Below are 27896 nucleotides of genomic sequence, written 5' to 3'. Positions count from 1 at the left end.
GATTGTTACTTGAAGAAAGAAAAAAAACAAACTCTACTCAATGCTGATTCTACAGGTTTAGTGGAAAAAATTTTTCTAACAGGCAAACAACAAAGCTTTTGAAAAGCCAGACCTGGGAGAGAAATGCTGTTTCATAATGGGTATGAATAGTTATTTGGCTGCCTTTTTTTTTTTCAATCTCTCTGGTTTTTTGATGTGGATCTCTTTCTATTCGTTCAGGAAGTTATGACGTGAGCTCTGGGCAGGGCCTGAGGTTTTAGAACCCTTTCTAAAAGGGACAGAGAGTGCCTTCTGCATTTCCTAACGGTGGGGTTGACGTGCAAGCGGCAGAGCTTTGGAAGGCTGGTCACGATGCAGGTGCTTCTCCCATGCAGCCGGCTGGTCCTGGCTCTCGCCCTCATCCTGACTTTGGACTCTTCAGTTCAAGGTAAGCCCCAGGACTCTCGTTCTCCTGTCATCTTCTGGGTAAGCCCCAGGGTCCACACAAATGATTATATTCACTTCAAAGTACAGGATGCATTATATTGTGGGAAAGTAAGCAAAGGAAAAGGATTTTTGGTGACTGAACTTCTTAGTGTGTGTTTGGTTAAGTTTAGTACCAAGAAAAATTAAACTCTCAGACTTTTAAACACTTTACAATGATTAAATGCACCGTTTTATTTTTGGATGAAAATGTATGGGTTATAAATTTTTTAAAGCTCAGAAAGGAATGACAACCTGTTGCAGGGAGGAGGTGGCACTGTTGGGTGTTTTGGAGTTATCTACCCACCCCTGCGTGTCCACATCTCGCCCAAGTTTTTTTTTTTTTTTTTAAATATATTTTATTGATTTTTTACAGAGAGGAAGGGAGAGAGATAGAGAGCTAGAAACATCGATGAGAGAGAAACATCGATCAGCTGCCTCCTGCACATCTCCTACTGGGGATATGCCCGCAACCCAGGTACATGCCCTCAACCGGAATCGAACCTGGGACCTTTCAGTCCGCAGGCCGACGCTCTATCCACTGAGCCAAACCGGTTTCAGCCTCTCCCAAGTTTTAATGGATTCCAGTGGTGTCTAATTATTGTAACGCTGGGAAGTGCTAGTTTTTAATTAGAGTAAATTTGACCACGTGTATTTTTCATCTTTTTAAACTTGGTTCTTAGTGAAAATTCAGTTATGGGTAGGCCTAGTTCATGAAAACCCTCTTAGATTTTAAAGAGAGACCAAAGAATTTTAGTATTTGTGCTGCTGGTCAGAGAAACATCACATCTGAAAATTTCCTGTTAGGTTTCTCTGTCATTTATGGTTGTTTAGTAAGACTGAATTGAGGTAAAACCTTGAATCACTAAGAAAACAAAAATGTTTGTAAGAAATATACAATAGCTGCTCCTTTGGTAAATAAGGGATCCCGTCTAAATAAGGCAGAGGTCATGGTAGAATTTATAGTAGAAAAACATTAAGTTCCCCTAAACTGTAAAGGAAATATTGAGTCATGGTGACACACATGTCCCAGGTTTGCTTCTTTGCATCTTGTTTTTACTTCTGATGGAAAGGAAGTCGTATCGCTGATCTCAGATACATTAATTATGCATTGGAAATTTATAAGATCATTTTTCTTGTGATGCAATTATGGAGAACAAACAGCAAGCAATGTTGCTGAAGTTTTCCCTGATCTATTGATTTTTTTAAAGTGTTAAACATTGTTAGTTGTAGGGAGCAGGCTTTGACTTGGGTCTTTCAGGGAATATCTTTAGCTCGATGAATAATTCCATGTGTCCTCGCAAGATCCAGAGCAGAAAGGTCCATGTTTGTTGCACAGTGATCAGTGTGATGGGTCTTCCCCCGCCAGAGCTAGAGATGTCTTTACATCTTCAAAATTTCCCAGAAATGGCATGTTCCCCACCGAGGTTCACCAGGTAAACTAGAATTAAAACAAAAATGTTCCATGTAGTAGGTATTCATCAAAAAGAAGAGAAGAAAGAAAGAAACCATTATGAGATTGGATAAAGTACTAGCATTTATGTCATCACCTGGTAGGCTTAGCTCTTTGCTGGAAAAGAAACCAAAAAGGGAGACAATGAATGAATTGAAAAACTAGGGTGTTTCCAAAGGAGAAGTTGGAACGAAGGGTTTGTGCTCAATTCTGAGTAAGAACAGAAATAGATGCCCACCCACGGCGACATGGTGATTCGATAGCATCCTTTCCCCACTTAACCCACTGGTTTGACTGAACTGATCAAATTAGCTAGCCTTTTGACTTGCTCTTACTGCACATTTTCAAAACAGCTTAGGTTACTGTATTCCAGTGCGAGGGCTTCCATAACAAAGCACCACAGACGGGTGGTTTAAACAACAGGAATTTATTTCCCCGCAGCCCTGGAGGCCGGAAGTCCAAGGTCAAGGTGCCGGCGGGGTTGACTGCATTCTGAAGCCTCTCTCCTGGGCTTCTGGCTGGCTGTCTTCTCTCTGTACCTTTATATGGTCCCTTGTATATGTCTGTGTCCCCATCTCCTCTTCTTTTTAGGACACCAGCCATATTGGATGAGGGATCATCCAATGACCTCATTTTTCTTTACCTCCTTTTAAGGCCCTATCTCCAAAGCCAGTCCCATTCTGAGGTCCTGGGAGTTAGGACTTCAACAGATGAATTGTGCGGGAGAGACACAATTCAGCCCGTATCAGTTACTATGAGTCAAACCCAAGTAAAGACATGGTGTACAACTGTCTACAGAGTCAAAGCGATGGAAGCTTGGCAATGTATTTTAATGTCGAGCTTCCAGGGGGTTATTGATGAGGCCTGTGAATCTAAGCTCCCTTATTGCCTCTCTTCTTCAAAGAAGCCCATAAAGAGAGAACCTGGAAAATCCATGAGCAGGTATGGCCAAAGGGGTCAGGGCCAGACCATGTGTCCATTCCACACTGTTTCCTAGATCACAGTAAAGATACTGATTCCACTCATGTGTGCTGCTCTTTGCTTGTAATGGGTTTCCCCCCCCATTCTCTGGTAAATGATCATCACAGTCCCTGTGAGGAGGAACTAACACCAAATTAAAGAGGAGAAAACTGGATCTTATACTCGTCATCTCATTTGCTCTTTACATCAACCTTTTGCAAATAATTTACGAGACTTGCTCAAGGCCCCTTACAACTAATTAATAGCAGAACTGCTCGTCTGATTTTAAGGTCAGCTAACTTTCTACTGCAACTTGGCTATCTTCTTGGTGTATTAAAGATTTTATTTATTTTAAACAAAAAACCTTGCTTGGACTATAGCCCTTGCTTTAAAGTTCGCCGCTGAGTTGAGGGACAGAGAGGGAGAAATTGAAAGTAAACTTGATACTTGTATAGCTTGTCAAACCATTCAAGGGTGGAGTCCCCTCTCCATATTGTACAGTTGACGGGCCAGTAGGAAGCAACTTCAACTTAGATAGTGAGGTCTGTGTGAGTGCTGCCAAACAGTGGATCAAATGGTCTTTTCTCCTTCCTCCCGTGGCAGTTTCTGCTTAAGTTTTTCTAACACACCTGCTGCAGCAAGTCCCCATTAAGAAGAGGAAATTAGTAAATTGTGATGATGTTGGGGGGAAAATTGGTATTACAGTATAAAAGAACAGCGGTTACTGCAGTAAGCTATTTGCTCTGGTAATGTTTATTTATAGAAAGTATTTTTGGTAAAGCAGGAGAGAGAGAGAGAGAGAGAGAGAGAGAGAGAGAGAGAGAGAGAGAGAGAGGAGAAAGGAAGTGGTGGGCAGTGAAGGAAAGGGATTCTAAAGAAAAATCATTCTTCTCCCTGGAATCTATGACAAAATCAACCAGCAGATCCAGTAAGTGGGGCCTTTTAGGAAGATAATCTTTCAGTATAAGAGCATACTTCCTTTTATTTTATTTTTTTTACCTTTTATTATTTTTTTTGTTTTTATTTTATTTTTAATTGAAATACAATTTGACACAGAACATTGTGTAAATGTAAGGTATACATGTTGATTTGATACATTTATATATTATAGATTTTTGCTATTGTAGTGATAAAACATCTATTACATCATATAATTCTCATTTATTTTATTTTATTTATTTTTTATTATTTTTTTAAATTTCTTTATTGATTAAGGTATTACATTCCTTTTATTTATTTTTTAAATATGGTAATCATAAAATATTTCTCTCAAACAAGAGAGAGTCAAGATACTCCTACACCATCAGGGGCTGAGTCTGTCAGATTTTCACATCCTGCCAACTCCTTTGAATAGACATGTGAGGAACTACGGTCTGTAATCACACTCCTTATTTTAAAAGCACCAGTCCCAACTCAGATCAACTTTGGAGTGGGGGGGAAGGTGACTGCCACCTTTGATTTCTTTATAAATTTTTAAACAGATTTATTGAGATCAAGTTCACATACATACAATTCACCGGTTTAAAGTGTACAGTTTCATGGTTTTTAGTGTATTCACAGATACAGGCAATCATCACCATAGTCAATTTTAGAACATCTTGTCATCCCCCTCAAAAGAAACCCCTTTATAAATTTTAAAAGCCGAGATTCTGAACTTTGTGCTTTAGATTTCTTTTTTTACTAGTTTACCCAAGTTGTATTTGTTATACCAGTGAAACGATGTCATCAATCACCTGGCTTCTTCCTCATAAAGTGTCAGTTTAACTTTCTGTTTAACTTCCTACCTATGCAAATATTTCTTTGGCTTGATATTCAATGCTTTAGCCACATGTAGAGGATCTGCCTAGACCTGCTCTGTCCAAAATGGTAACCACCAGCCACTTGTGGCTTCTTCTTTTTTTGTTGTTGTTGTTGTGTGTGTTTTTTTTGTTTTGTTTTTTTGGGGGGGAGGGGGGGACTTCTTGAAATGTGTTTAATGTGGCGAGTCCAAAGAGACCTGCTTTCAGTGCAAAATACACACCAGATTTGAAGTCTTAGTATTAAAAAAAATCAGTAACTTTTATATTACGTTAAGTAATAATATTTGAATATGTTGGCTTAAATAAAATGTATTTAAATGAATTTCACTTATTTCTTTTTACTCTTTAAAATATGGCTGCTGCACCTCGGTTGCAGGTTCATCCCTCCCCAGGTCGGGGCACAGTCAGGAGGCAACCAATCAAGGTGTCTGTCTCACGTAGAGGTCTCTCCTCTCTCTCTCTCTCTCTCTCTCTCTCTTCTGCCCTTCCTCCCTTCCTCCCACTCTCTCTCTAAAAGTCAATAGAGGCGGTATCCTTGGGTGAGGATTAAAAAACAAATAAGTAAAATATGGCTGCTATAACATTGAAAATTCCATAGGTGGTTTTGTCTTCTGTTACTATTGCACAGTGTTTGTCTAGGCCGGCGATTTCAACCTTCTTCATCTCTTGGCATACAAAACTAATCACTGAAATTCTGTGGCACACAAAAGACATATATTCTATTTTTTGCTAATCTGACCAAAAATGGGTGTAATTTTAATTCATTCACACTGGACAGCTATTGTTGTGTTGGCTGTTGTTGTTTCAAAATATGACCATCTAAGGGGAACAGAGGTCAGTGTCCCTGACTAAACAGTCAGGGATTGCATGTTTAAAAAATTCTTGGCCTTGGCCGGGTAGCTCTGTTGGTTGGAGCATCGACCAGATGCACCAAAGATTCACCAAGGTTTCAGGTTTGATCCCCAAGTAGGGACACATGCAGGAGATAACCAGTGAATGCATGAATGAGTAGAAGAACAGATCAATGTTTCTCTCTCTCTGCCTCTCTCTCCCTTCCTCTCTCTCTTTCTCTCTCAAATCAATAATAAAGTAAAGTAAAGTAAAGTAAAGTAAAAGTTAAAAAAAAAAAATCTTGCTGCACACGAGTGTGCCTGCTGCTACAGTGGTTGAAAAATCACTGGTCTGACAACATAGGGTGTGAAGACAGCACCCTCTGCTGGAGAAGATGTTGATTTTTAATTTTTTAAATTTTTATCCCACCTGCAAGCTTAAGACTTCTGAGTAGTACATGATTAGATTCCAAACTTAGGCTGCTTTCGGAAAGAACCAGACGAGAAAGAAAGAGCTAAAATGTATTAACTGCCTGCCATATGCAAAGGCTTGTGGTAGAGATTGAACATGCATTTGCCTTACTTAAACAGGAACTCTTTGGGACACTATTCACACTTGAAAGATGAGAAATGGAGAATCAGAGAGGCATTAAACGATAGAACAGTAATTTAAATTCTGGTCTCCACAAGCTATTCTCTATCAGAGCTCGGTCTTTATTGTTCTCCTAAACAGAGAAACTAGCACTTAAAGAGCTCTGACCATGTGCTATCCTAAACGCTTAATATTTATATCTCATTATTAGATCTACTACTTTCCCCCATTTTGTGCATGAGGCAATTGAGGCAGAGGGAGGTTAAGTAGGTCAAGGTCACACAGCTGGTAAGGGGCGGACATTGTGATGCCATCTTGCCACCTGACCCCCAGCCTCCAGGCAGTGACAGAGCTAACCCTTATTTATTTATTTATTTATTTATTTATTTATTTAAAAATCTTTACCGTTGAAAGTATTACATATGTCCCCTTCTTCTCTCTAACCCATTTTAAATGATTACCTGTCCCAGACCAGACATTGTATTGAGGAACCATGGGAAAGATTGTGATAGACTAGCAGTTCAGAAGGAAGGGACGAAGGAAGGGAAAGAAAGAAAAAAAGAAAAGAGAATATTTAGTTTATTTCTACATTAAAGTCTTTCTTTTGTTTATAATTTTAAAGAAATATTGTTTATTACAGCAATTTAGAAAATTAAATGAGGGAAAAAATCACCAGAGTCTACTACTAGCTATTTTTGTGTATTTTCTCCCATCTCCCCCATCTCTGTTTCTATGGTTTCCTTAACCCTTATGTATATAAACAACTATTATGCATCACAGTGGCATTCTGTTTTTTTCACTCATTTTAAAAGAGAGGTTTTCCTATGATGTTACATAGTCTTTTCCCTAACTAACTACTTTTTTACCATTTGGTTAACATTCTTTCATATGAATGCCAAATAATTTATTTGAGCATTTTCTATTGTTTTGATTATATTTTCCTATTTTGAATAATACTAAGGTGGACAGTTTCATGTATCTTTTGTATTTTACCTATTCCTCTATTTCCCTATAGATACATATAAGTATGTATCATGTATATCTTAATGATATAATAACTTGGCAGTGTTGTATTTATAAAATGAATCAGAAAAACTTGCTAGAAAAAAGTTGAGGATAGAAATAATAGTCATGAGAACAGGGGCCATAATGATGAAGAGGATGTTTCGAAAGCATTCAGTGGTTCTGCGGTCTTTTAAGAACAGAGTTCTTGGCCATCCCATTGAGATGTAAGGGGAACTTGACCTCAGAAGAGGCTCCACTTTCCAACCTCTGATAGTTGCTGTCAGAAGAGAATGGGACACAACTTATTTGAGCTTATGCTCCTAGAAACACAGATACCCAGGAGGAAGAAAAGCAGAGCTCCAAAATCCACCATCTCTGGGGAGTTGGGTAATGAGATTAGCAGTAATTTCCCTTTCTTTTGTTTGCTAAATTTTTTTTTAAAAAAAAATTGATTTCAGAGTGGAAGGGAGAGGGAGAGGGAGAGAGAGAGAGAGAGAGAAACATCAATGATGAGAGACAATCATTGATCGGCTGCCTCCTGCACACCCCACCCTGGAGATCGAGCCCACAACTTGGGCATGTGTCCTGACCAGGAATTGAACCAGAAACCTTTCAGTGCACAGGATGACACCCCAGCAACTGAGCTACACTGGTCAGGGCATCCCATCTTTTGCTATTGCAAAAAATGCTGCAGCGATTGTCCATAGCACTATATATTTTTTTAGTAGTTGTTGTTATGATTTGTATAGGACAACAATGTGCTGGGCTCTAAAACCACCTTTCCTGCTTTTCAAGAATTGCATATGTCAACTATAATTTAAAAAAAAAAAAAGAATTTTAGGCATGCCCCGTCTTGCTAGGTGATTACTAGTTGCACTCATGTGAATAAACTATGTGCTTGGGGTGGGGAGGAGATGAACCTTTTGAAGGGTCAAGTATTTCTCACCACTGGGCCTCCATCCTTGCTAAGTGGAGGAATGAAGACTTTATTTCATGAATTAATTAGAGATCTCCTATATAATCTCATAACATTTTCGTAGAAATTAAACTCAAAGGAAGCTCTGACAGACTAGGATAGTCCAGCCCGCCTGTCCCTCTGTGAGGAGGAGCCTTGTTGTTTTGAAATCTCTGACTAGGTCGAAGGACAAAAAAAGAGGCCACGTTTTTAACTGCTTGCATTCCTAAGGGTTTTCAATGGCCCTAAAGAAATAGGACTCTGTAATATGTCTGGTACGTGCAATATATTCCTAACCTTTGTGAACATGATGGGACTCATCTCGATAGGAGGAGCCGGGCAGCTCCTGTACGGCCTCAGTTTTCCTTTGTGTAAAATGAAGAGAGTAGTACAAACATAATGCTAGTTAATATTATTAGTTGTTTACTGTGTGCCCGGCCCTATGTTAAGGTCTTTACATGCATTTACATGCATCTAATTTTTGTGACCAGCTTATGAAAAAGAGACACTGTTAAGATCTTCGCTTTGCAGTGAGGGCTCAGGGAAGAGAAGGTTTCACAGCCCATCAGCAGCAGAGCTCCGACTTCACTCCACGCAGCTGGTCACCAAGTCCTATTTTAACCTTCAACTCTGGCTACTTTGTAAGGGAGTTGTGAGAAGGACAAACGGTACACATGTAAAAGGCTGGTACCCAGTGTGTGCTCCTGTCATATTTATGGTCATAAAATCTGTCCACACTTTACCTGCTACCAGATTTAGAATCTATTTAATTTCTTAGTGGCAGAGAATAGATTAGAAGCTGTGTACGAGGTACTTATTAACCACGTGGGTTGCTTGTTTGGGCAGGTTTACCTGTGCGGAGAGCCAGGTACCAGAGGGTCCGCTGTAATCCCGACAGTACTTCTGCAAACTGCATTGATGAAAAGGGACCACTGTTCGACCTACTTCCAGGCGAATCCAACAGAATCCTCCCGCCAAGGACTGACCCTTTTTTGTAAGTGGTCTTGCTCTACTTTTCCTTTCACCAGTCTCTCTTGAGATCTTGGCATGGAGGTGGGAGGGTCGTCTAGAGTGTTTTTCTTCAGGCTCTTGCTTTGGGGGTTTGGTGTTCACTGCACAGTACATGGTAAAATGTATTCACTGGTAGATGAGATGTGCAAGAATACATGGTTCACGTATTCTTTTGCAAAGTCTTTTTATTTTGGCAGAGACAAGAATTGAGTAAAAAATTTGTGAAAATAATTGGTGAGAATATTTTTCACCAACAAGTATTGAAAATGATTGAACATTATTTTACTTATGTAAATAGAGCACAATAGATACTAAAATCTAATAAAAGTCCATCAACCTCATAGTTTAAACAAAATGATATATCCCTAAAGTGTAATATAATTTAATCATAAGAAAGGATGAAGTACTGACACAGGCTAGCTACATCATGGATGAATCCTGAAAACATTATGTAAAGTGACAGAAACGAGACACAAAAAGTCACACATTATATGACTCTATTTATAGGAAATGCCCAGAATAGATCAATACATAGAGGCAGAAAATAGATTAGTGGTTGCCAGGGGCTGGAGGGAAGGGAGGAATAGAGAGTGGCTAATAGGTATAGGATTCTTGAGGGTTCAAAAAAATGTTCTGGAATTAGATAGTGGTGATTTTTAGCAAGAAGTCAAGGAAAGGAAGAATAAATAGACATGACTTACAAAAGAAAACCACGGCTTGTCTGGCTAGCTCAGTTGGTTAGAGTGTCGTCCCAGAATGCCAAGGTTGTGGGTTTGATCCCTGGTCAGGGCACATATAAGAAACAACCAATAAATGCATAAATAAGTAGAACAACAAATCATTGCCTCTCTCTCTCTCTCTCTCTCTCTCTCTCAACTCAATAATATAAAACAAAACCAAACCTCTTCTTGATCAAGTAAAACCTGCTTTAAACTTCCAAAAAAGATTCAATGGGAACTCATAAGTAACAAAAAATTGAATTGCACTAGAATCCATTATTTCATTGAATATCAAAGTTATATAACATACAGCAAAAATGAATTATTAAAAGGATTTTCATAAAAGTTTTAGTCCATGCCCTAACCAGTGTGGCTCAGTGGATAGAGCGTCGGCCTGCGGACTGAAAGGTCCCAGGTTCGATTCCGGTCAAGGGCATGTACCTTGGTTGCAGGCACATCCCCAGTAGGTGGTGTGCAGGAGGCAGCTGATTGGTGTTTCTCTCTCATCGATGTTTCTAACTCTCTATCCCTCTTCCTTCCTCTCTGTAAAAAATCAATAAAATATATTAAAAAAAAAAAAGTTTTAGTCCTCAGAGCTACACCGAGAAAATCAGTCTCCTCAAAGCCAAGGAACTCATCGTGCCCAAACCAGCTAAGCCCATCATGACTTGGGGGACCCTGGCGACCCTCTTCATCACTGCCTTCCCTGTGCAGGAGATGACATCATCGCCACCCTCTGCAGTCCTGTCCTGTGCTTTGACTTGTGTGGTTTTGTCCCTCGAGGCCTTTTATTTACACATATATTACATGCCTAGAAAAAGAATCCTGGGATTTCCGCTCCTGTGAGATTTTGTCTTGCTCCTTCCTGGTCCGTGGTGCCTGCTGAGGTTGTCAGTGCAATGAAACCAAAGTGACGGCACAGAAGTAGGTTGTTCTGTCAGTTTTCCAGACCTTTGAGCTGCACATCAAATCTGGGGCTGATTACTCCACACTTGTTCAACCTGCCTGTGAGGTTCGCAACAATTTTCCCAGCTCTGTGGTCATCAATAATGTCCAATTCCCCAGTGTAACCATCCTTCATTATCACAGTTGGAAACCAGATGGTGGCTTTGGAGCATGGCCTAACAAGAACCTGGGTGTTGCCTCTCTTCAGCATTGTTGATACTCTTGGGAGCATCAGCCAGGACAGTCATGCACCCCGTAAGGCGTCACAGGAAGATGGAGGACAGAGCCCTATGCTTTTGCTTTAAGTCCACGGCACTAACCTTGAACTGATATTACAGCATCCTCCATTATTTTAGGTCTTAGGTTTCAATAGCGATTTATTTAAATCTAAAATATTAGAGGAATAACTCAAGTTCTTCAAAAACACTTACTTTACGCCATTTCTTCTCTCCTCAAATCTCAATGATTTTCCCTCTCCACAGCCAGTAACTTTCCTTCTCACTCTTACGAGGGGGTTTTGTCAAAGCACTGTGAATTATTAGAAGTTTTGTAGAAATTTTAAATTAGGGAAGAATGTCATCTACCTAGGTTGTCTTGTTTATCCCTTTTTTAGTGGGAGAAAATGGATAAAAGGGTCTTTTTATTTTTAATAAATGATCCCTTAAGCCTATCTCAAGTATAGGATTTTTATGCTAGTAATAAGAAAATTAGCATTGTTTATATGAGTTTGCAATGGATAGATGTGGAATAGATAAGTGCAATGAGTTACATAAAACAAGTGTAGGCAACTATGTGAAAAGGTCTGACTTACTTTTTGTTTTAAAGCATTGAATATGGGAAATGTTAACTTTTAATTTGATTAACTAATTAACGGGGTGGCTGCATTTATTTTCTTACCTTAAAAATGTATTACAATTATCTTCCTTATGTCTCCAACTTTACTGTGTTTTTTTCATTTTTCTGTCTTACTTCAGAATGATGCAATTCCAGAACTTGAATGATGTCTTCCCTCTTTCTGAGGACTATTCTGGATCAGGCTCTGGCTCCGGCTCAGGCTCTGGAAGTGGCTCTGGAGATGGCTTCCTCACTGGAATGGAGAGTGAATACCAACCATCATTTGTGGATACAAATGATGCTTTTTTTTACAACTTTAAGCCTGTGCCCACAGATGACCAGGACTTGGGTCAAGATGGACCAGAAGAGAATTTTATTATATAGAAGAGAGGGTTTTCCACCTTGATACCTGCCAATGCATTCAGAATATTTTCTGTATCACAGTTAAATGATTAATTTTGGGACAAAAAGTTTTATAGAAATGTTAAAACATCTGAAAAAGAAGTTTAAGTTTTATCAACTTTTTTCTCATGAATTATTAAATACTCCTTTACCTATTACTATTGTCCTAGAAAATATTTGCACTTTCTTAATATCATATTCAATCAATATTGCTATGAATTAACTAGATTCCCCATGTCTATAAAATTGCTTTACAGAATAAATTATACTGTTTTTCTTTTTTAAAATGAATTTGAGAAGCAAATTGACAGGCAATATTTCATACCTAAGTCTTCAGAAACCTGACTTTGATTGTGAATTATAGATATACCCTTTTTTTAAGTGAAAAAACAAACAAACCAACAACAAACAGATGAAACACAGTGAATTGTAGAGTGGGCATTTGACATGTTTTACAGTGTAAAGTGTGCAGCTCTAGTATTACCATTGGATGTGTTTGCAAAGCTACTGGACATAGTTTGTTTAGACATAGGATTGCTATTTCAATTACAAACTTAAGACCCAAAGTAAAGCACAGTTGTGCTCTCCATACCTCATACTGCTTTACCTTTTTCCCTGGATACCTGTGTATTTTCAAATGTTCTATTAAAGCAGAAGTATAATCAAAGGGTTAAGCTGTCTGGGATCTCTTGTCCTAAATTCAGGATAATAATTAATTTTGGTCAGATATTTTATTAACAGAATAGAAGTCTTATTAACAAAATATACATTTTTTACAGTGAGATCAAACTATGTTTCTAGAATCAAGTCCTATTAAGTAGTAGATGAAGATAACACTCATATACAGCAAGAGGGTTCTTCTTGTCCGAGCACTTCCTTTTTTTGGAGGCCACTCCCGTTTCTGTTCCTCCTGGTTCTGTGAAGCCTGTTGTCATCATTGTCATGGATCCTGTTCTGCACCGTCCAGATCTCTTGAGAACTGACAACTTAATCTCTGCTGGAGAGAGCCACCTTGCCCCAGGCCACACCTTCTTCCCAGGGCAGCCTGGACCCCGTGACTGGTTGAGGAAGTGGCCCACATCAGGAGTCATAGATGAGCTAATATCAAAGACCTGGCTTCCCAATGGCTTCTAGGGCATGGGTTAATCATGGTAACTAAGGGAGATTAGGGTCGTGGTCTCTACTGATTGGTCAGCACTAGGGTAGGAGGTAGTTGATCTGGGTCTGATGTCAGCCATGGCATCACTTCATCTGGTTTCACCGCTTTTCTGGGTCTGGGGCTGAAACACAACTGAGGTCTAGATGTTATCTCTAGTTTGATTGAAATGCTGTCTCTGTGGTCAGCAGACCCGAGGCTTTGTTCGTAAGATTATTTGATGCCAACCTAGGCCTCTCTGTCCCGGGGTCTTAATGATTAAGGGCGTGGATGTGCGAGGGAGAAGGAAGCCGGCGAGTTGAATAAAGGTGTTGACTGAGGCCAATTTGAATCAAAAGGAAAGAAAGGAGAAAAAGTAATATTAAAGAAATAAAGTTTCTGCGTGGTTACACCAGTATTGAAGTACACTTTTGGGATACAGGTTTTAATACCCAGGAGAAGGTGCTGACATGCTGCTAGAACAGCTCTTAGAAGTTTGGGAAGAGTAACATCTCTTTTAAGTGAAGTAGAAATGCTAGAACTGCCTTGGCAGGCAGTGGAAGAAAGGAGTCAAAAGGTTTAAGGAAGTGAGAACGCTAGAATGAACAGACAGTGTAAACCTTGAAAACCCACCAGATGACTGTTCTTCAGGAAGGCCAAAGCAATGAAGAGTATGTGGTGAGAGAGACGGCACCTCTGAGCTATCAGTGGTAGCTCTCCTGTGAAGGGCAGGATTGATGGTAGAAATGTTACAGAACTGGATTCTCTAATAGCAGTGGAATGATAAGGACCCAAAATAATAGAGGCCAGGTGGTAGTCCTCAGCTATTAGAAGCCAGTGGGGGCAATTACCATAATAAACAGCAAAATTAGAATGAAATCCAGAAGCGCTTACTGGATTGGGCATCTCTAGAGGTAAGATAATGGGTAAGAGTCCCTCATCAAATTCCAATGTGTGTTGAAGAGGGTGGGGGGTTCTCCACACCCACCAGCAAGTCTCCAAACACCAACTGGGTGTTACAATTTTTTTTGGGGGGGGGGGTGTTACAATTCAACTCAATTCTGAACTATCTACCTAGAGATAGCATCAGATTCCACAGGTTAAGGGTTCAGCCCCATTAAGCTGCTCTCCACTTCAGATGCCAATCACAATGGTAATTTTTCCAGTCTCCACATTATAATTAGAGTGGACATACCTGGTAGTTAGCACAACTTCCACATTGCTTTCTTGATCTGTGTGACAGGAGCTACTGTAATGAGGAAGACCAAGTGAAAACTTGTAAAGCTAGCCTACTACCCATCCACCATAAATAAACATTTCATCCTGGGGGGAATGTCAGAGGATAATAGTGGACTATCATAAATTTAAACAACTAGTAGTTCTAATTGCAGCAGCTTCAGGTAGGTGGTAGGCCAGCAATGTCAAAAGGAAGATCAGAAACAGTACTGGATTGGACAGCAGTATATATGTACAGTCTTCCCAGTGCCAGGTTAACTCCTCTATTCTCTGTCATAATATAATACAAAGAGACCTGGGCTGTTTGGACATTTCACAGAATATCATATAGGTCCACTGTATCTATGGATCATGAGCCTGTGACCAGACCTTCCATGTCTTGTACCACTGATGCCCTGGCATTTCTCCCTCAGCTCACATCTATGGCTATATAGCAGAGGGGTGTGTGTGTTCCTTATGACCAAATGACAGAACAGGAATAAGATCAAGTTTGGCTCACAGAGGGATTGGCTTGGTATATGGGTGCAAGTGAAAAATGCATGGCAGTCCCAATCAGGGGTGGCCTTGAAAATAGCTATGAAAGGAAAGCCTCCCAGTGTGCAGAGCTTCCGAAGGTGTGCCTGGTCACATAGTCTGTGTGGAAAGAGAAGTAACCCAGGTTAGAATACACAGTTTTATGGATAGTGGTAAATGTATGGGACAGTTGGTTAGGGGTATGAAATGGGAAGATGGATTGGGGACTATGAAATCTGGGGCAAAGACATGGGAATGGACCAATGAGAGAAGATACAAAGTGTGAAAATTTTTATCAAATGATAATACCCGCCCTGGTTGGTGTGGCTCAGTGGATAGAGCATTGGCCTGCGGAGTGAAAGGTCCTGGGCTTGATTCCTGGTCAGGGCACATGACTGGGTTGCGGGCTTGACCCCCCCAGGGTGGGGCATGCAGGAGGCAGCCAATTGATGATTCTCTCTCATCATTGATCTGTCTCTCTCTCTCCCTTTCTCTCTGAAATAGGTAAAAACATCTTTTTTAAAAAATGATAATACCCATCAAAAAGCATCCATCACTGAAGAGGCACTAAACAGCCAGGTGTACACAATGACTTGGGCAATGTCAGTCAGCCTTTGTCATGGACCACCCTAATGCTAGCCCAATGAACGCATGGAGGAGCAGCCGTAATGGCAGGAAGGAGGCTGTACGTGAGCTCCCACTAACCAAGGCCGATCCAGCTACTGATGTTGCCAAATGTCTCAAGTGCTAGCAATAACGTTCATTTCTGAACCCCTGAGGTGACATTACCCTTCAGGAAGACCTTGGTGGCAAGTTGCCTATGAGGCTCCTTCCATCCCGGAGGGACCAGACATGTATTCTAGGTATGGATTTTGCCGTTCCTACCCATGGGGCCTTCAGTAGCATCAATATTGAAGGGCTTACAGAATGTTTGATCCGCCAATATAATTTCATATATAACATGACATCAGCAAAGGACCCTCTTCTTTACAGTAAGGAGACCATGGGATGCACTTGTTGTCTCACACATCATAGCATAGGTGCCACCAGCATGACAGAAGGACCTGCTGAAGCCAGAGCTGAGACACCAGCTTGGATATGATACACTGAGATTGGGATATCAACTTCCAGGATGCAGTATCATGCTAAATCAATAACTTTTATATGGTGCTGTGTCTTTAATATGTGGAACACATGGTTCCAGGAGCCAAGGAGAGAAGTAGGATAAAACACATTTAACATCAAACTTACTTGGGGAATTGGTGTTTCCTATGCCTGTAACTCTGTGTTTTGCAGATTTAGATGTCATGGTTCCCCCAGGGGAGCCTTTCCACCAGGAGACACAGTAAGAATCCTACTGATATGTGGGCTGTAGCTATCATCATTCAGGCACTTTAAGCCATTCATGCCATTTGTTTTTAAAAAATATATTTTTTTGCCCTAACCAGTTTGGCTCAGTGGATAGAGCCTTGGCCTGTGGACTACAGGTTCTTAGATTTGATTCCGGTCAAAGGCATATGCCCAGGTTGTGAGCTCAATCCCAAGTTGGGGGTGGGTGGGTGGGTGTGTGCAGAAGGCAGCCGATCAATGATCTCTTTCATCATTGATGTTTCTATCTCTCTCTCCCTCTCCCTTCCTCTCTGAAACCAATAAAAAACATATTTATGAGAGGAAGGGAGAGGGAAATGGAAACATCAATGATGAGAGAGAATGCCTCCCGCAGGCCCCCTACTGGGAATCAACACTCAACCACTGAGCCACAGCAGCCTGGCAGCAAGGTACATTTTTTTAAAAAAAATATATTTTATTGATTTTTTACAGAGAGGAAGGGAGAGAGATAGAGAGTTAGAAACATCGATGAGAGAGAAACATCGATCAGCTGCCTCCTGCACATCTCCCACTGGGGATGTGCCCGCAACCCAGGTACATGCCCTTGACCGGAATCAAACCTGGGACCTTTCAGTCCACAGGCCAACGCTCTATCCACTGAGCCAAACCGGTTTCGGCAGGGTACATTTTGATAGAGGCATGGGTTAAACAAATGTACGCATTTGTCAAAACTGATCAAACTGAACACTTAAGATTTGTACATTTGTAAGATGTAAATTATATCTTTAGTATGTAAATTATACCTCAATAAAAAGGGGAACAGTGAGATAAAGCATGAAGTATGGGTACATTAAAAAAGAACTGTATGTTGTGAAATAAAGATTTGTCATTTACAATGGTAACTAAAAAAGGAAACAAGAACATTTACCATGATTACAGCAGCACTGGCTGAAGCTGGTAAGCAGGATGTATTCCATCTGGTCTGGGAGGTTAAGAGAAAAAAGTGTTTTTCTACTTGTTCACATGCTTTAAATTCAATTTTCATTTTTTTGAGGGAGCATATTTGTATTTGATTATTTTTTCTTAACTTTGGCTGTCAACTCTGGTAGGGAAGACAGCAAATAGCTGCTCCTTGACACTGTCACAATTATATATATATATAATTGATTTTTTATAGAGAGGAAGGGAGAGAGATAGAGAGTTAGAAACATCGATGAGAGAGAAACATCGATCAGCTGCCTCCTGCACATCTCCTACTGGGGATGTGCCTGCAACCCAGGTACATGCCCTTGACCGGAATCGAACCTGGGACCTTTCAGTCCGCTGGCCGACGCTCTATCCACTGCGCCAAACCAGTTTCGGCGACACTGTCACAATTATTAATCTGACATTTTAGTCTTCATGAATTTGGATGGATGGCCGATTTTCTCCTATTTCCTGATAGATAGAGGCTCAAATTATAGTCTCACCTAATACTTTTTAACCTGAACCTGGTACTTTTTTTGTGTGTGAAAATAAACATTTGTCAGTCACACTTTCCACCGTCTCTTCTTTTGCAAAGGGCAAACGTAGAGATGCCACAGTCCTTGGCTGGCAAGACAATGTACGTCTCACAATCTAGCTTTAACCTCTGGCCTAAATAGGTAAGTAGACAGATAGAGAACTCACTCAGCAGTCCCGTGGCTCCTTGCATCTATTACAATAGCACAGTCATTGGGTTTTGATCAGTAGAATAAATACTTAGTACAAGTTGGCCTGTGGTGTAATCTTCTTTGCCAGCTCTTATTTATACTTGGCTTCCCCAGTATGCCTTTGCTGCTGCTACTTTTATTTATTCTTGTTGATGTGGTGAAATTTAAGCCCCCAGACTGAGAGTGGGTTGGAACTAGAATAGCTGTCAAGGTAACAGGCAAATCTTCTAAGTAAAAATAAATCATCTTCCTTTTTCATTGATAATGTCTTATTTCATGAAGATTTGCATTGTTTTTACTCTTTTTTCTCTCTCACAGTTTAAATGACAACATTACCAGTGTAATTACAGTTATGAATAATATGCTAGTACCTAACACAACTTTTAAATAGTGTTTAGAAATCACTGCACCCCATCCAGATTCTATCTGGCTTATTAAATCTGTGCTTTGACTATAGTCTTATTCAGTGACTTTCAACTGGTGTGCCTCAAGGTTTTTTAAAACATGCAATACCTGACTATTTAGTCAGGGGCACTGACCTCTTTTCCCTTAGATTGTAAAATAAAAAAATGACAGCAGCTAACACAACGTAATAGCCATCTGGTGTGAATGCCCAATCTTGAACCATAAATCTCTCTCTCTCTCTATAAAACCCTAAGTGACCGGTTGACTATTCAACTGGTCAACCATTTGACCAGTTGCTATGACGTGCACTGACCACCAGGGGGCAGATGCTCAATACAGGAGCTGCCCCCTGGTGGTCAGTGCGCTCCCACAGCAGGAGTGCCGCTCAGCTGACCGATGGGTACCCGACACAGGCTCATGGCTGGCGAGCGGCTGGGTGAGCCTCTCCACCTCTGCGTCAGCAACAGCAGCAGGCGCAGCGGGGCTGAGATGAGCAGGAATGGCACGGTGCCTTTGGGCTCCTCCTTGGCAGTCTGCTGCTTCACGCACTACTACATCTCTTGGGGGGATGTCAGTTTGCGGGTTTTGGCCCGGCAGTCCAACATCCCCTGAGTGGTCCCGGATTGTGAGAGTGCGCAAGCCAGTGCACTGGGACTCTAGTAGTTCATACAATAGAATTGCATCTTATCGGTCACGTCACATGATGAGGTTACACCTAGTTGATGAATTAATTCTTGGTACCAGAAATCCTCATATATGATTTAAAAAAAAAAAAGTCCTTTGGAGCAAAAAGGGTAGGTAATTACTATTACTAATTTTTATGTGAATCGATAAAAATTATACTTATTTTTTTCAGATTGGCAAAAATACATTTTTTGGTGTGCCACAGAATTTTAGTTTATGTGTGCCATGAAGTGAAAAAGGTTGAAAATCGCTGGTCTTATTTACTAATGTCAAGTGGGCAGTCTCATAGAGTTAAAAAAAAAACTATACTGGGAGTCAGGACATCAGTGTTCTACGCTAATCAGTTGTATGATCTTAATCCTAATAAAACAAAAAAGTTAGAGTAGTTGATCTCCAATTAGGTCTACAGCTCTAATTAAAAAACAAAATAAAATACTTATTGTGGGTTTACTGAATTTTAGGTGTTACGGTTGGTAAGAGGTGTCGGTAGCTTGTAACTCCTTCCCTAAATCTGGTAGGAAAGACAGCCTATATTCAAAGGGCATAAACAAATGCTCTGTTGGAATGAGGATGGAAGATAACAGTTCTTCTCATGGTTGTAAAGAGATACTCAGGCAACATCCGAATGTGTTGTTTTAAAATTCTGACCCAGCCGAAACCGGTTTGGCTCAGTGGATAGAGCGTCGGCCTGCGGACTGAAAGGTCCCAGGTTTGATTCCGGTCAAGGGCATGTACCTGGGTTGCGGGCACATCCCCAGTGGGAAGTGTGCAGGAGGCAGCTGGTCGATGTTTCTCTCTCATCGATGTTTCTCTCTATCTCTCTCCTTTCCTCTCTGTAAAAACTCAATAAAATATATTAAAATAAAATAAAATAAAATAAAATTCTGACCCAACAATCCTCCTGAATCTGGAGGTAAGTAAGAGAGCAACATCTATGGACCTCCTCGTACTCAACTGTTCTCTAATTGCTCCTCATTCGGTGATACTAAACTGTCCTTGTTATCAGTAAGCTTCAGTTACACCGTCTTTCCATTCCTGGAAAGAGCCAGGCCTTTTCCTAGTTCAGGACTTTTACATTAGCAGTTCAGGAAGAACTGGACTTCTTCCTTCAGTTCTTCTAATAGGTGACTCATCCTTTCAGATTTGTTTAAATGTCACTTTCCTACCACCTACCTAAAAATAGCTCTTTCAACCCATCATGTCCCCAGGTCTGTTTCTTTTTAGTGCTTTCCCCCAACTGAATACATTTATTTAATTACCTGTCTCTTGACCATTTCCTAGACTAAAATTTAAGTTCCTTGGGGGCAAGAACATTATTATTATTATTTTTTATCATCATCACCACTAAATGGTTCTATCTGCACAGCCTACAACACCCGACATTTAATGTGCACTCAATAAATGTATGTTTAAGAATGAATGTCAGGATCCCTGAATGCAAGTATCTGGCTCCAGCAAATACCCTCAGTTACTTGACAGAGACTGCAAACACAATCTAAGAAGGGGAAAACACGAAACATTCTTTCTCCTTTGATTTATCCTTGTTTCCTTTACAGTCTTAGATAAAAGGGCTCTGTGCTTGTTTCATTTCACATTTTATCTATTTATTATACACCAGAGGCCCAGTGCATGAAACTTGTGCATGGGTAGGGTCCCTAGGCCTGGCCAGCAATCAGGGCTGATCTGTGGGGCGACCAGTGAGGCGATCTAGGAGCCCCCGCTAGCACCCATCTTGACCGGCCTGGCACTGCCTGCTCGCTTGCCCCACTCCCCGCCACCACCACCAGTCTCCTCCATCTGCAGGGCAACCAGCGGGGTGATGGGCGGGGGGTGGGGGGTGGGGGGTGGGGGGGGTGTCCTGGCAACCACCTTGGCTGGCCTGTGGCCTGTGGGAAGCTCCTGCATTGAGGGTCTGCCCCCTGGTGGTCAGTGTGCATCATAGTGACCAGTCATTCCACTGATTGTTCTGCTGTTCGGTTGATTTGCATATTAGGCTTTTATTATATAGGGTATAACACTTTTTAAAAAATAGTAATCAATCTAATGGGTGTGAGGTGGTATCTTGTGGGTTTTATTTGCATTTCTCTGATGATTAGTGATGTTGAAAATCTTTTCAGGTGTTTGTTGGACATTTGTGTTTCATCTTTGGAGAAATGCCCATTCAAGTTCTTTGTCTTGTCAGATTATTTGATGTTTTGTTCTTGAATTGTAGGAGTTTTTTTTATATATTCTGGATACCTCATCAGATGTATGATTTACAAATATTTTCTCCCATTCCATAGGTTACCTTTTCATTCTGTTTATCCTTTGATGCACACATTATGGGATGTAGTTCCATTTGTCTATCTTTGGTTTTGTTGCCTGTATTTTTAGTTTCATATTCAAGAGATCACTACCAAGTCCAAAGTGGTGAAGATTTTCCTCATGTTTTCTTCTAGGTGGTTTATAGTTATAGGGCTTATGTTTAGGTTTTTACTCTCTTCTGGAGTACTTTTGTATATGGTGTAAGAGAAGGGTTCAAATTCATTCTTTTGCTTGTGGATATCCAGTTTTCCCAGTACTGTTTGTTTTTAAATATGTTTTTATTGATTTGAGAGAAAGGAAGGGAGAGATAGAAACATCGATAAGAGACATCAATGGGCTGCCTCCTGCAGCCCCCCTACTGAGGACTGAGCCTGCCACCCAGGCATTTGCCCTCACTGGTGACTGAACTGATGAACTCTTGGTTCACGGGTTCATGCTGAACCATTGAGCCATACCCGCCCGGCCCCAACACTATTTGTTGAGGAGACCGTCCTTTCTCATTGAGTCACCATGGCACCTTTATCGAAGATCATTTGATCATATTTGTGAGGGCTTTTTATTTAATAGACTTTATTTTTTACAGCAGTTTTAAGTTCACAGCAACATTAAGCAAAAAGTGCAGTTCCCATATACCCCTTGCTCCCTCCACATGCTAACATGCTTTTTAAAAGCTTCCTCATGTGAACTTACATTGCTGACTTTAAATCTTTCTTCTTTACAACTATGCTCATTTAAAGCTATGGATCTCCCTCTAATACTACTTCAACTGCATCCCGTAAATTATGTTGTACTTTCATTTAGTTGAAACTATTTTTAAACTTATGTCTTCTTGACACAGGGGTTTAGAATTACGTTGCTGCGTTTCCAAGTACTTGCGGATTTTCTGGCTATGTCTTTTCGTTATTTCCAGTTTAATTCTATCGTGGCTAGTGGCCATACTCTAATTTCAAGCCTCTTAAACTTGAGACTTGCTTTATGGCCCTGCTTCACAAACTTGATTTTGTTTTGTTATGATGGATTCCTGCGGTGCATGCAGACCCTTCCTGCTTTGGTAACGTATAGAGTGCACTGCGGTGGTTAAAGGCGAAGTTCTGAAATACTCCAACAGGACTCCATCGTCTGGAGCACCATCATCGGACTTTTAAAGTACATATATCTTTTTAGTGATTCCAGGGAGGAGGAAGAGGGAAAGACAGAAACATCAATGATGAGAGCCATTGAATGGCTGACTCCTGCAAGCCCCCACCAGGGGCACCGGGACCGAACCTGGGACCCTTGGGTCCGCAGGGCTGCGCTCTAGCCGCGGAGCAGCCAGCGGGGCGGCACCGTCGGGCTTCCGGGAAGCCTTCCCATCCACGGGATGGCCGGGCGGCACCGCTGGCGAGAGCCCCCTACAGTTCACGGTCCGTGTACGTCAGGAAGCAACCTATATGGTACTCTTTTCCATTGGTCGTCTCTTCAGAGGCAACAAAGTTAACAAGTTCGCAAAACCAAGAAGTTTTCAGAGGGAGAGCGAGCTGGGTAGAGAGCTGGAGAAAGTTGGAAGAAGGCCTCATCTCTGGATTAGCGAGCACGGCTCTGGCGAGGCCCGAGGAAGCAGGACCTCGAGTCACAGCTTCCCTTCCCCTCGGGGGCCCGTGACCCCCCGGCGGACAGCGCCTCCCGAGCCAACCCTCCCCCGTCCCTCCTTCCCCAGCTACTCAAACGGGGAGGAGGAACCGGCTGGGGCACAGACGCCGGTCAGCAACCGACCGTCACGTGACCGAAAGGAGCGCGAGGGGGAACCCGGGGAGCCTCCGGCCGCCCAGGCCCCGCCCAGTTTACGACAACTCGGGCCCCGCCCCCTCCGCCGTAGGGTGGAGCGCGACGCCCCGCCCCCAAGCGGCCTTTCTCGCACCACACACGCCGGCCGATAGGGCGGGGCGAGAGACCAGTAGGAAGTCGGTGCAGAGGGAGGGGAGGAAGGGAGGGGTCACGTGCAGTCCGCGGCCCGGGGTCACGTGACGGAGTGCGGGTCTGGGAGTTCTCCCGAGGGAAGAAGAGTGGAGCGCGGGGGACGCGGCGGGCGGCGCTGACAATGGTGAGTGCGCGGCGCTCCGCGCGCTTGCCTCCAGCCCTCGCTCGGGAGTGCGCGGTGGGACGGCCAACCGCGGGCCCGGCGTCGCGGGAGGAGCCGCGGGGAACGGCAGGCTAGCGGGGCGGGAAGCCGGGTTAGGCCCCGTCGGGCCACGGCGAGGTCTGGGAAGGGCGGGCGACGCGGTCTCTTCCCACCCTCGGCGTGGCCCTAGCACCTGCGGGCGGCGGCGCGCTCTCCCGGCCATGTCTGAGCCTCAGCCCTCGTTCCTCGGTCGGCTGTGGGGGCCCTGGCTGGGTCCTCGGACCCCGCCTCTGCGGGGACTCGCCGCCGCCTCCCCTTCCAAGGTAGCCAGTCCCTCCGCTCTTCCCTGGCAGCTTCGGTCTCTTTCACGTGGGGGGACCCTTGAGTCCCCCGGTTCTGGACTCGGGGGAGGAGGACGTGGTCCACCCTCCCCAGAGGGTCACTGGCTCGATGACTCTGACTCCGTGGTCTTTCGAAACCTGGGTCTGGTGACATTCCGCGATTCCTTGCCCCTCGTTCTGGTGGATGCTGACACTTGTAGAATGAGAGAGGAAGGGAGAAGGGCGTGGGAAGGGGGCGTCCCTAACGCGGAGGACGTTGGAGCGCTGGTTGAGCGCCGGCTTTCGTTTCCTTCCCGGAGCCGTTCCTGGACGCTTAGCGCTGGGATGCTGAACCGGCCCCGGGAGCAGAGGGAGGAAGACCGAGGACTCCGGACACAGGGGGAAGCAGCGTTAGCGTGGGCACGATGGCGGCTAACTCCGTGTGTGCCGGCAGTCTCCGGATTTGACCTCGTTTGGCTCATTGTATGGTCGTATTCGTTTCACGTCGCAAGCATATTGTTGAGCGCCTACTGTGTGTTCTCCTAATAGTACCTGCTTTCCCAAAGCTCAGCGGTTCACTACACTGCATGACACTTGGGCAAAAGACCAACCTCGGTTTATTTTTATTTTTTATTTATGTTTAGGGCTCTTTTTAAAAATATACTTCTTTATTGATTTCAGAGAGGAAGAGAGAAGCACAGAGAGAGAGAGAGAGAGAGAGAGAAATATCAATGATGAGAGAGAATCATTGATTGGCTGCCTCCTGCACTCTCCACACTGGGAATCGAGCCCGCAACTCGGGCATGTGCCCTTGGTCGGAATTGAACCTGGCACCTTTCATTCCGCAGGCTGACGCTCTATCCACTGAGCCAAGCCGGCCAGGGCTCGGTTTATTTTTAAAAGTTACTTTGAATAAATACAAGTGAAGACGGACATGTTCATTCTTAAGCCTGGAACCTTTTCCTCTTTCATTCAACAGATAATTAGGTGAGCCCAGGAGCCGTGAGCAAGACTGAGCCAGCCCGTGCCCTCGTGAGGCTTACGGTCCAGAGGGGGACACACGTTTGTGTAATGACTTGTTTAACGTGGGAATCACAGTTGTGATAAATTCTAAGCAGGAGGTGTTGGGGGACCTTGCCTCATCAGGTGTTAGGGGAGTCTTCTTTAATTGAACATTATTTGCAAAGAAAACTTAAAAGGCCCTCCTACTTTTTTTTTTTTTTAAAATATATTTTATTGATTTTTTACAGAGAGGAAGGGAGAGAGATAGAGAGTTAGAAACATCGATGAGAGAGAAACATCGATCAGCTGCCTCCTGCACACCCCCTACTGGGGATGTGCCCGCAACCCAGGTACATACATGCCCTTGACCGGAATCGAACCTGGGACCTTAAGTCCGCAGGCCGACGCTCTATCCACTGAGCCAAACCTGTTTCGGCCCTGCTACTTTTTGCTTACATTTAAAATGGTTACTTCTAATAAGCTTTTGAGTTATGTTCATGAGCAGTTTATTTTTATTTTCAAGTTAGTCGTCAAACTAAATTCTAAGGTTTTATAACTGTGAAATGGGCACATATGTGTGAAAATTTGCTGTTTCATAGATTTTGAGCGCCTCCTTTCCACTCACCTTGAGTTGCATTTCTTTACATCCACTGGACCTAGTGAAATTTCTTCAGTGAGAGCTAGAAAGTTTGGTTTTTAATGTAGCTACATGTAATTTTGCTAGATGGTAATAATATTGGATTTACAAATTATATGAACAATCTTAAAGTCAGTGATATGAGGTTTAGGCCTAAAAACAAAACAAACAATTTCTATACTGTTTTAACTGTCATATATTGCAGTCTAGTTATTTAAAGGCTATCTATGAGTTTTCACTTGTATCTTAAGTGCCTAGTATTGCTCCTGAAATTCTCATATTCTAAATGTTTACTTGAAGATAGCTTTTCCAGAAGAATTCAGTAGTCTTTCACTTTAAAGATCTCAAAACTGCCTTCTATAATTTCAGCAGAAGTCTGTATTAATGTATCCTAACCTTTTTCCCCCCCACAGTTTTTATTCCCTTTTCTTCTTCAAGTCTTCACCATTCTGACAATTCTGTAGTTTGTTTCCTTTTTATATATTGGGAGAAGTATTTTTTATTTTGATTTTGCGTGAATAAAATGTTTATTTTTTAGATATTTTAAATCTTCACCTGAGGATATGTTTTTATTGATTTTAGAGAGAGAGAGAGAGAGAGAGAGAGAGAGAGATGATGGAAGAGAGAAAGAGAAAGAGAAACATCAATAGGTTGTCCCTGTACTCACCCTGACCGGGGATCGAACACAGAACCTTTTGGTGTACGGAATGGTGACCCTCCAACTAACCAAGGCTGAAATATTTTAATTTTGTGACTTTTTGTTTGAAATAACAGAAGATGCACACCTTGAAATAAAAACTTCAAAAGCAAAACTTTGGGTAGAGAATCCTTTCTTTCAACTCCTTTTAGAAAAAAAGACAATTTTTTTCTCAGATATTTTTTCTCTCTGTTGTCTACTTGTTAAATGTAAGACATCCACAATTTTCTGGAGGCTTTTAGTAAGACTAATTAATTTTTGATATATCCTAGTGTAAAAAAACTGGATGTTAACCTAGTGCTAAATTCTCATGGCATCATTATTTAAACATTGTTAAAAGTGTTGTAGTTTTATTTTTCAACCTGTTGTTATTTTGCAAATGCAGTACTGGGTTTTTAAAATGTCTTCTGATCTCTCTCAATCTTAGTTTTTTGATTGTGTTGAAAATTAAGTCTACTTTTTAATTTTTAATTATGAAATACTTAATGCATACAGGAAATAAGGGATGACATAGTTTATACATATTTTTAATTTTTATGTATTGTGTCAAAATAATACTTATTGTTTAATTATAATGTTAGTTAACTGGGAAGTTTTATAAGACTCAAGTTTATTGTGCATTTTAATTAGTGGCAATTTTGATATTTTATTTTTGATTACTTGATCTTTTAATATCAGCCTTTAAAATCAATGTTCAGCTCTGTTTTAAATATATGTATGTGGAAAAAAATGTTACCATTGTATTTCCTTTTTATCTATAAGATAATTTTTATAGTTTTCAAATTCATTTTTTCTGGAAGCAGCTCTGGGGAAATATTAAGGGGGAATGAGAAAATTAAATATTATGTCCTGCTTCTATTTTATAACTCAAATGAGGCCGTTGTCTTCTACCCTTTCATAATTGCTACACACACACACACACACACACACACACACACACAAACACACCCACCCTTGGCTCAGTGCTTTACATATTGTTGATAATTAGTAAATATCAGTCATCTGAGCTGTTGTACATTCTCATATCTGTATCGCTTTGGAGAAAATACACTATTTTGAGCAAGTTTTGAAAACTTCGGGTATAAAAGCTAACTAGGAGCCCTAGCTGGTTTGGCTCAGTAGATAGAGGGTGGGCCTGTGGACTGAAGGATCCCAGGTTTGATTCCGGCCAAGGGCACATGCCTGGGTTGCGGGCTCGATCCCCAGTAGGGGGCGTGCAGGAGGCAGCTGATCAATGGTTCTCTCTCATCATTGATGTTTCTATCTCTCCCTCTCTGAAATCAATAAAAGAAATATATATAAAAGCTAACTAGGAGCCCTGGCCGGTGTGGCTCAGTTGGTTGGGTGTCGTCGCTTCAGTTACCTGTCAGGGCACATGCCTGAGTTTCAGGCTGGATCCCCAGTAGGGGCCCTGCGGGAAGCAGCCGATCCATGTTTATCCCTCACACCCATGTTTCTCTTCCTCTCCCTTCTCTCTCTAAAAATCAATAAAACATATATTTTCTTTAAAAGAAAGCAGGTAAGAATCTCAGCTCACATTAGCTAACAATTTGGCATTGGGGGATACAGCATGAAGAAAGTAGATAAAAACCCCCTCTCACATGAGCTAACAACACAGTAAGAAAAAGTACAGAATAATCAAAAGTAGGTGTTGTGAGATCTAAATTTGGAGAATCCAATTTTGATTAGGAAGTTAGGGAAAGTCTCTTTATGGACATGAGTCAAACAGACTCAAAAGATGAATTAGTTAGGTGAAGGATACTTGGTCTAGATCAAGAAGGAGAGTGGCAAATTTGATGAACTTGGATTGTTTGAGGCATGTGTGGCTGGAGAAATGGATAGAACCAAATAATATGTAGGCCATGTTAGGAAATAGTG

At 41.8% G+C, this 27896-nt stretch overlaps 2 protein-coding genes and 1 pseudogene across 3 annotated transcripts in view; 2 read left to right on the top strand and 1 right to left on the bottom strand.

Moving 5' to 3' along the window:
- Positions 1 to 271: 271 nt before the first annotated feature.
- SRGN (serglycin) lies at positions 272 to 12125 on the top strand. Its single transcript, XM_059662516.1, has 3 exons — positions 272 to 427; positions 8903 to 9050; positions 11706 to 12125. The coding sequence occupies exons 1-3, from the start codon at positions 352 to 354 to the stop codon at positions 11947 to 11949; spliced, it is 468 nt and encodes a 155-aa protein (XP_059518499.1). The 5' UTR covers positions 272 to 351; the 3' UTR covers positions 11950 to 12125.
- On the bottom strand, positions 10598 to 10979 carry LOC132214888 (small ribosomal subunit protein uS8-like; annotated as a pseudogene).
- An 11060-nt stretch (positions 12126 to 23185) lies between the features above and the next one.
- VPS26A (VPS26 retromer complex component A) overlaps positions 23186 to 27896 on the top strand; it is a 36960-nt gene continuing 32249 nt past the window's right edge. Inside the window, exon 1 of one of the 2 annotated variants that reach the window (XM_059662512.1) lies at positions 23186 to 23344. In XM_059662512.1, coding sequence (XP_059518495.1) covers positions 23342 to 23344 — 3 coding nt within the window. In that variant the 5' untranslated portion in view covers positions 23186 to 23341. Of the gene's footprint in view, positions 23345 to 23568; positions 23686 to 27896 lie in introns of those variants that run through there. The other variant, XM_059662515.1, reaches the window with a different exon arrangement.

Source organism: Myotis daubentonii, chromosome 13, assembly GCF_963259705.1.
Source record: "Myotis daubentonii chromosome 13, mMyoDau2.1, whole genome shotgun sequence".
Taxonomy (NCBI): domain Eukaryota; kingdom Metazoa; phylum Chordata; class Mammalia; order Chiroptera; family Vespertilionidae; genus Myotis; species Myotis daubentonii.
This window is presented reverse-complemented; position numbering and strand designations above follow the sequence as displayed.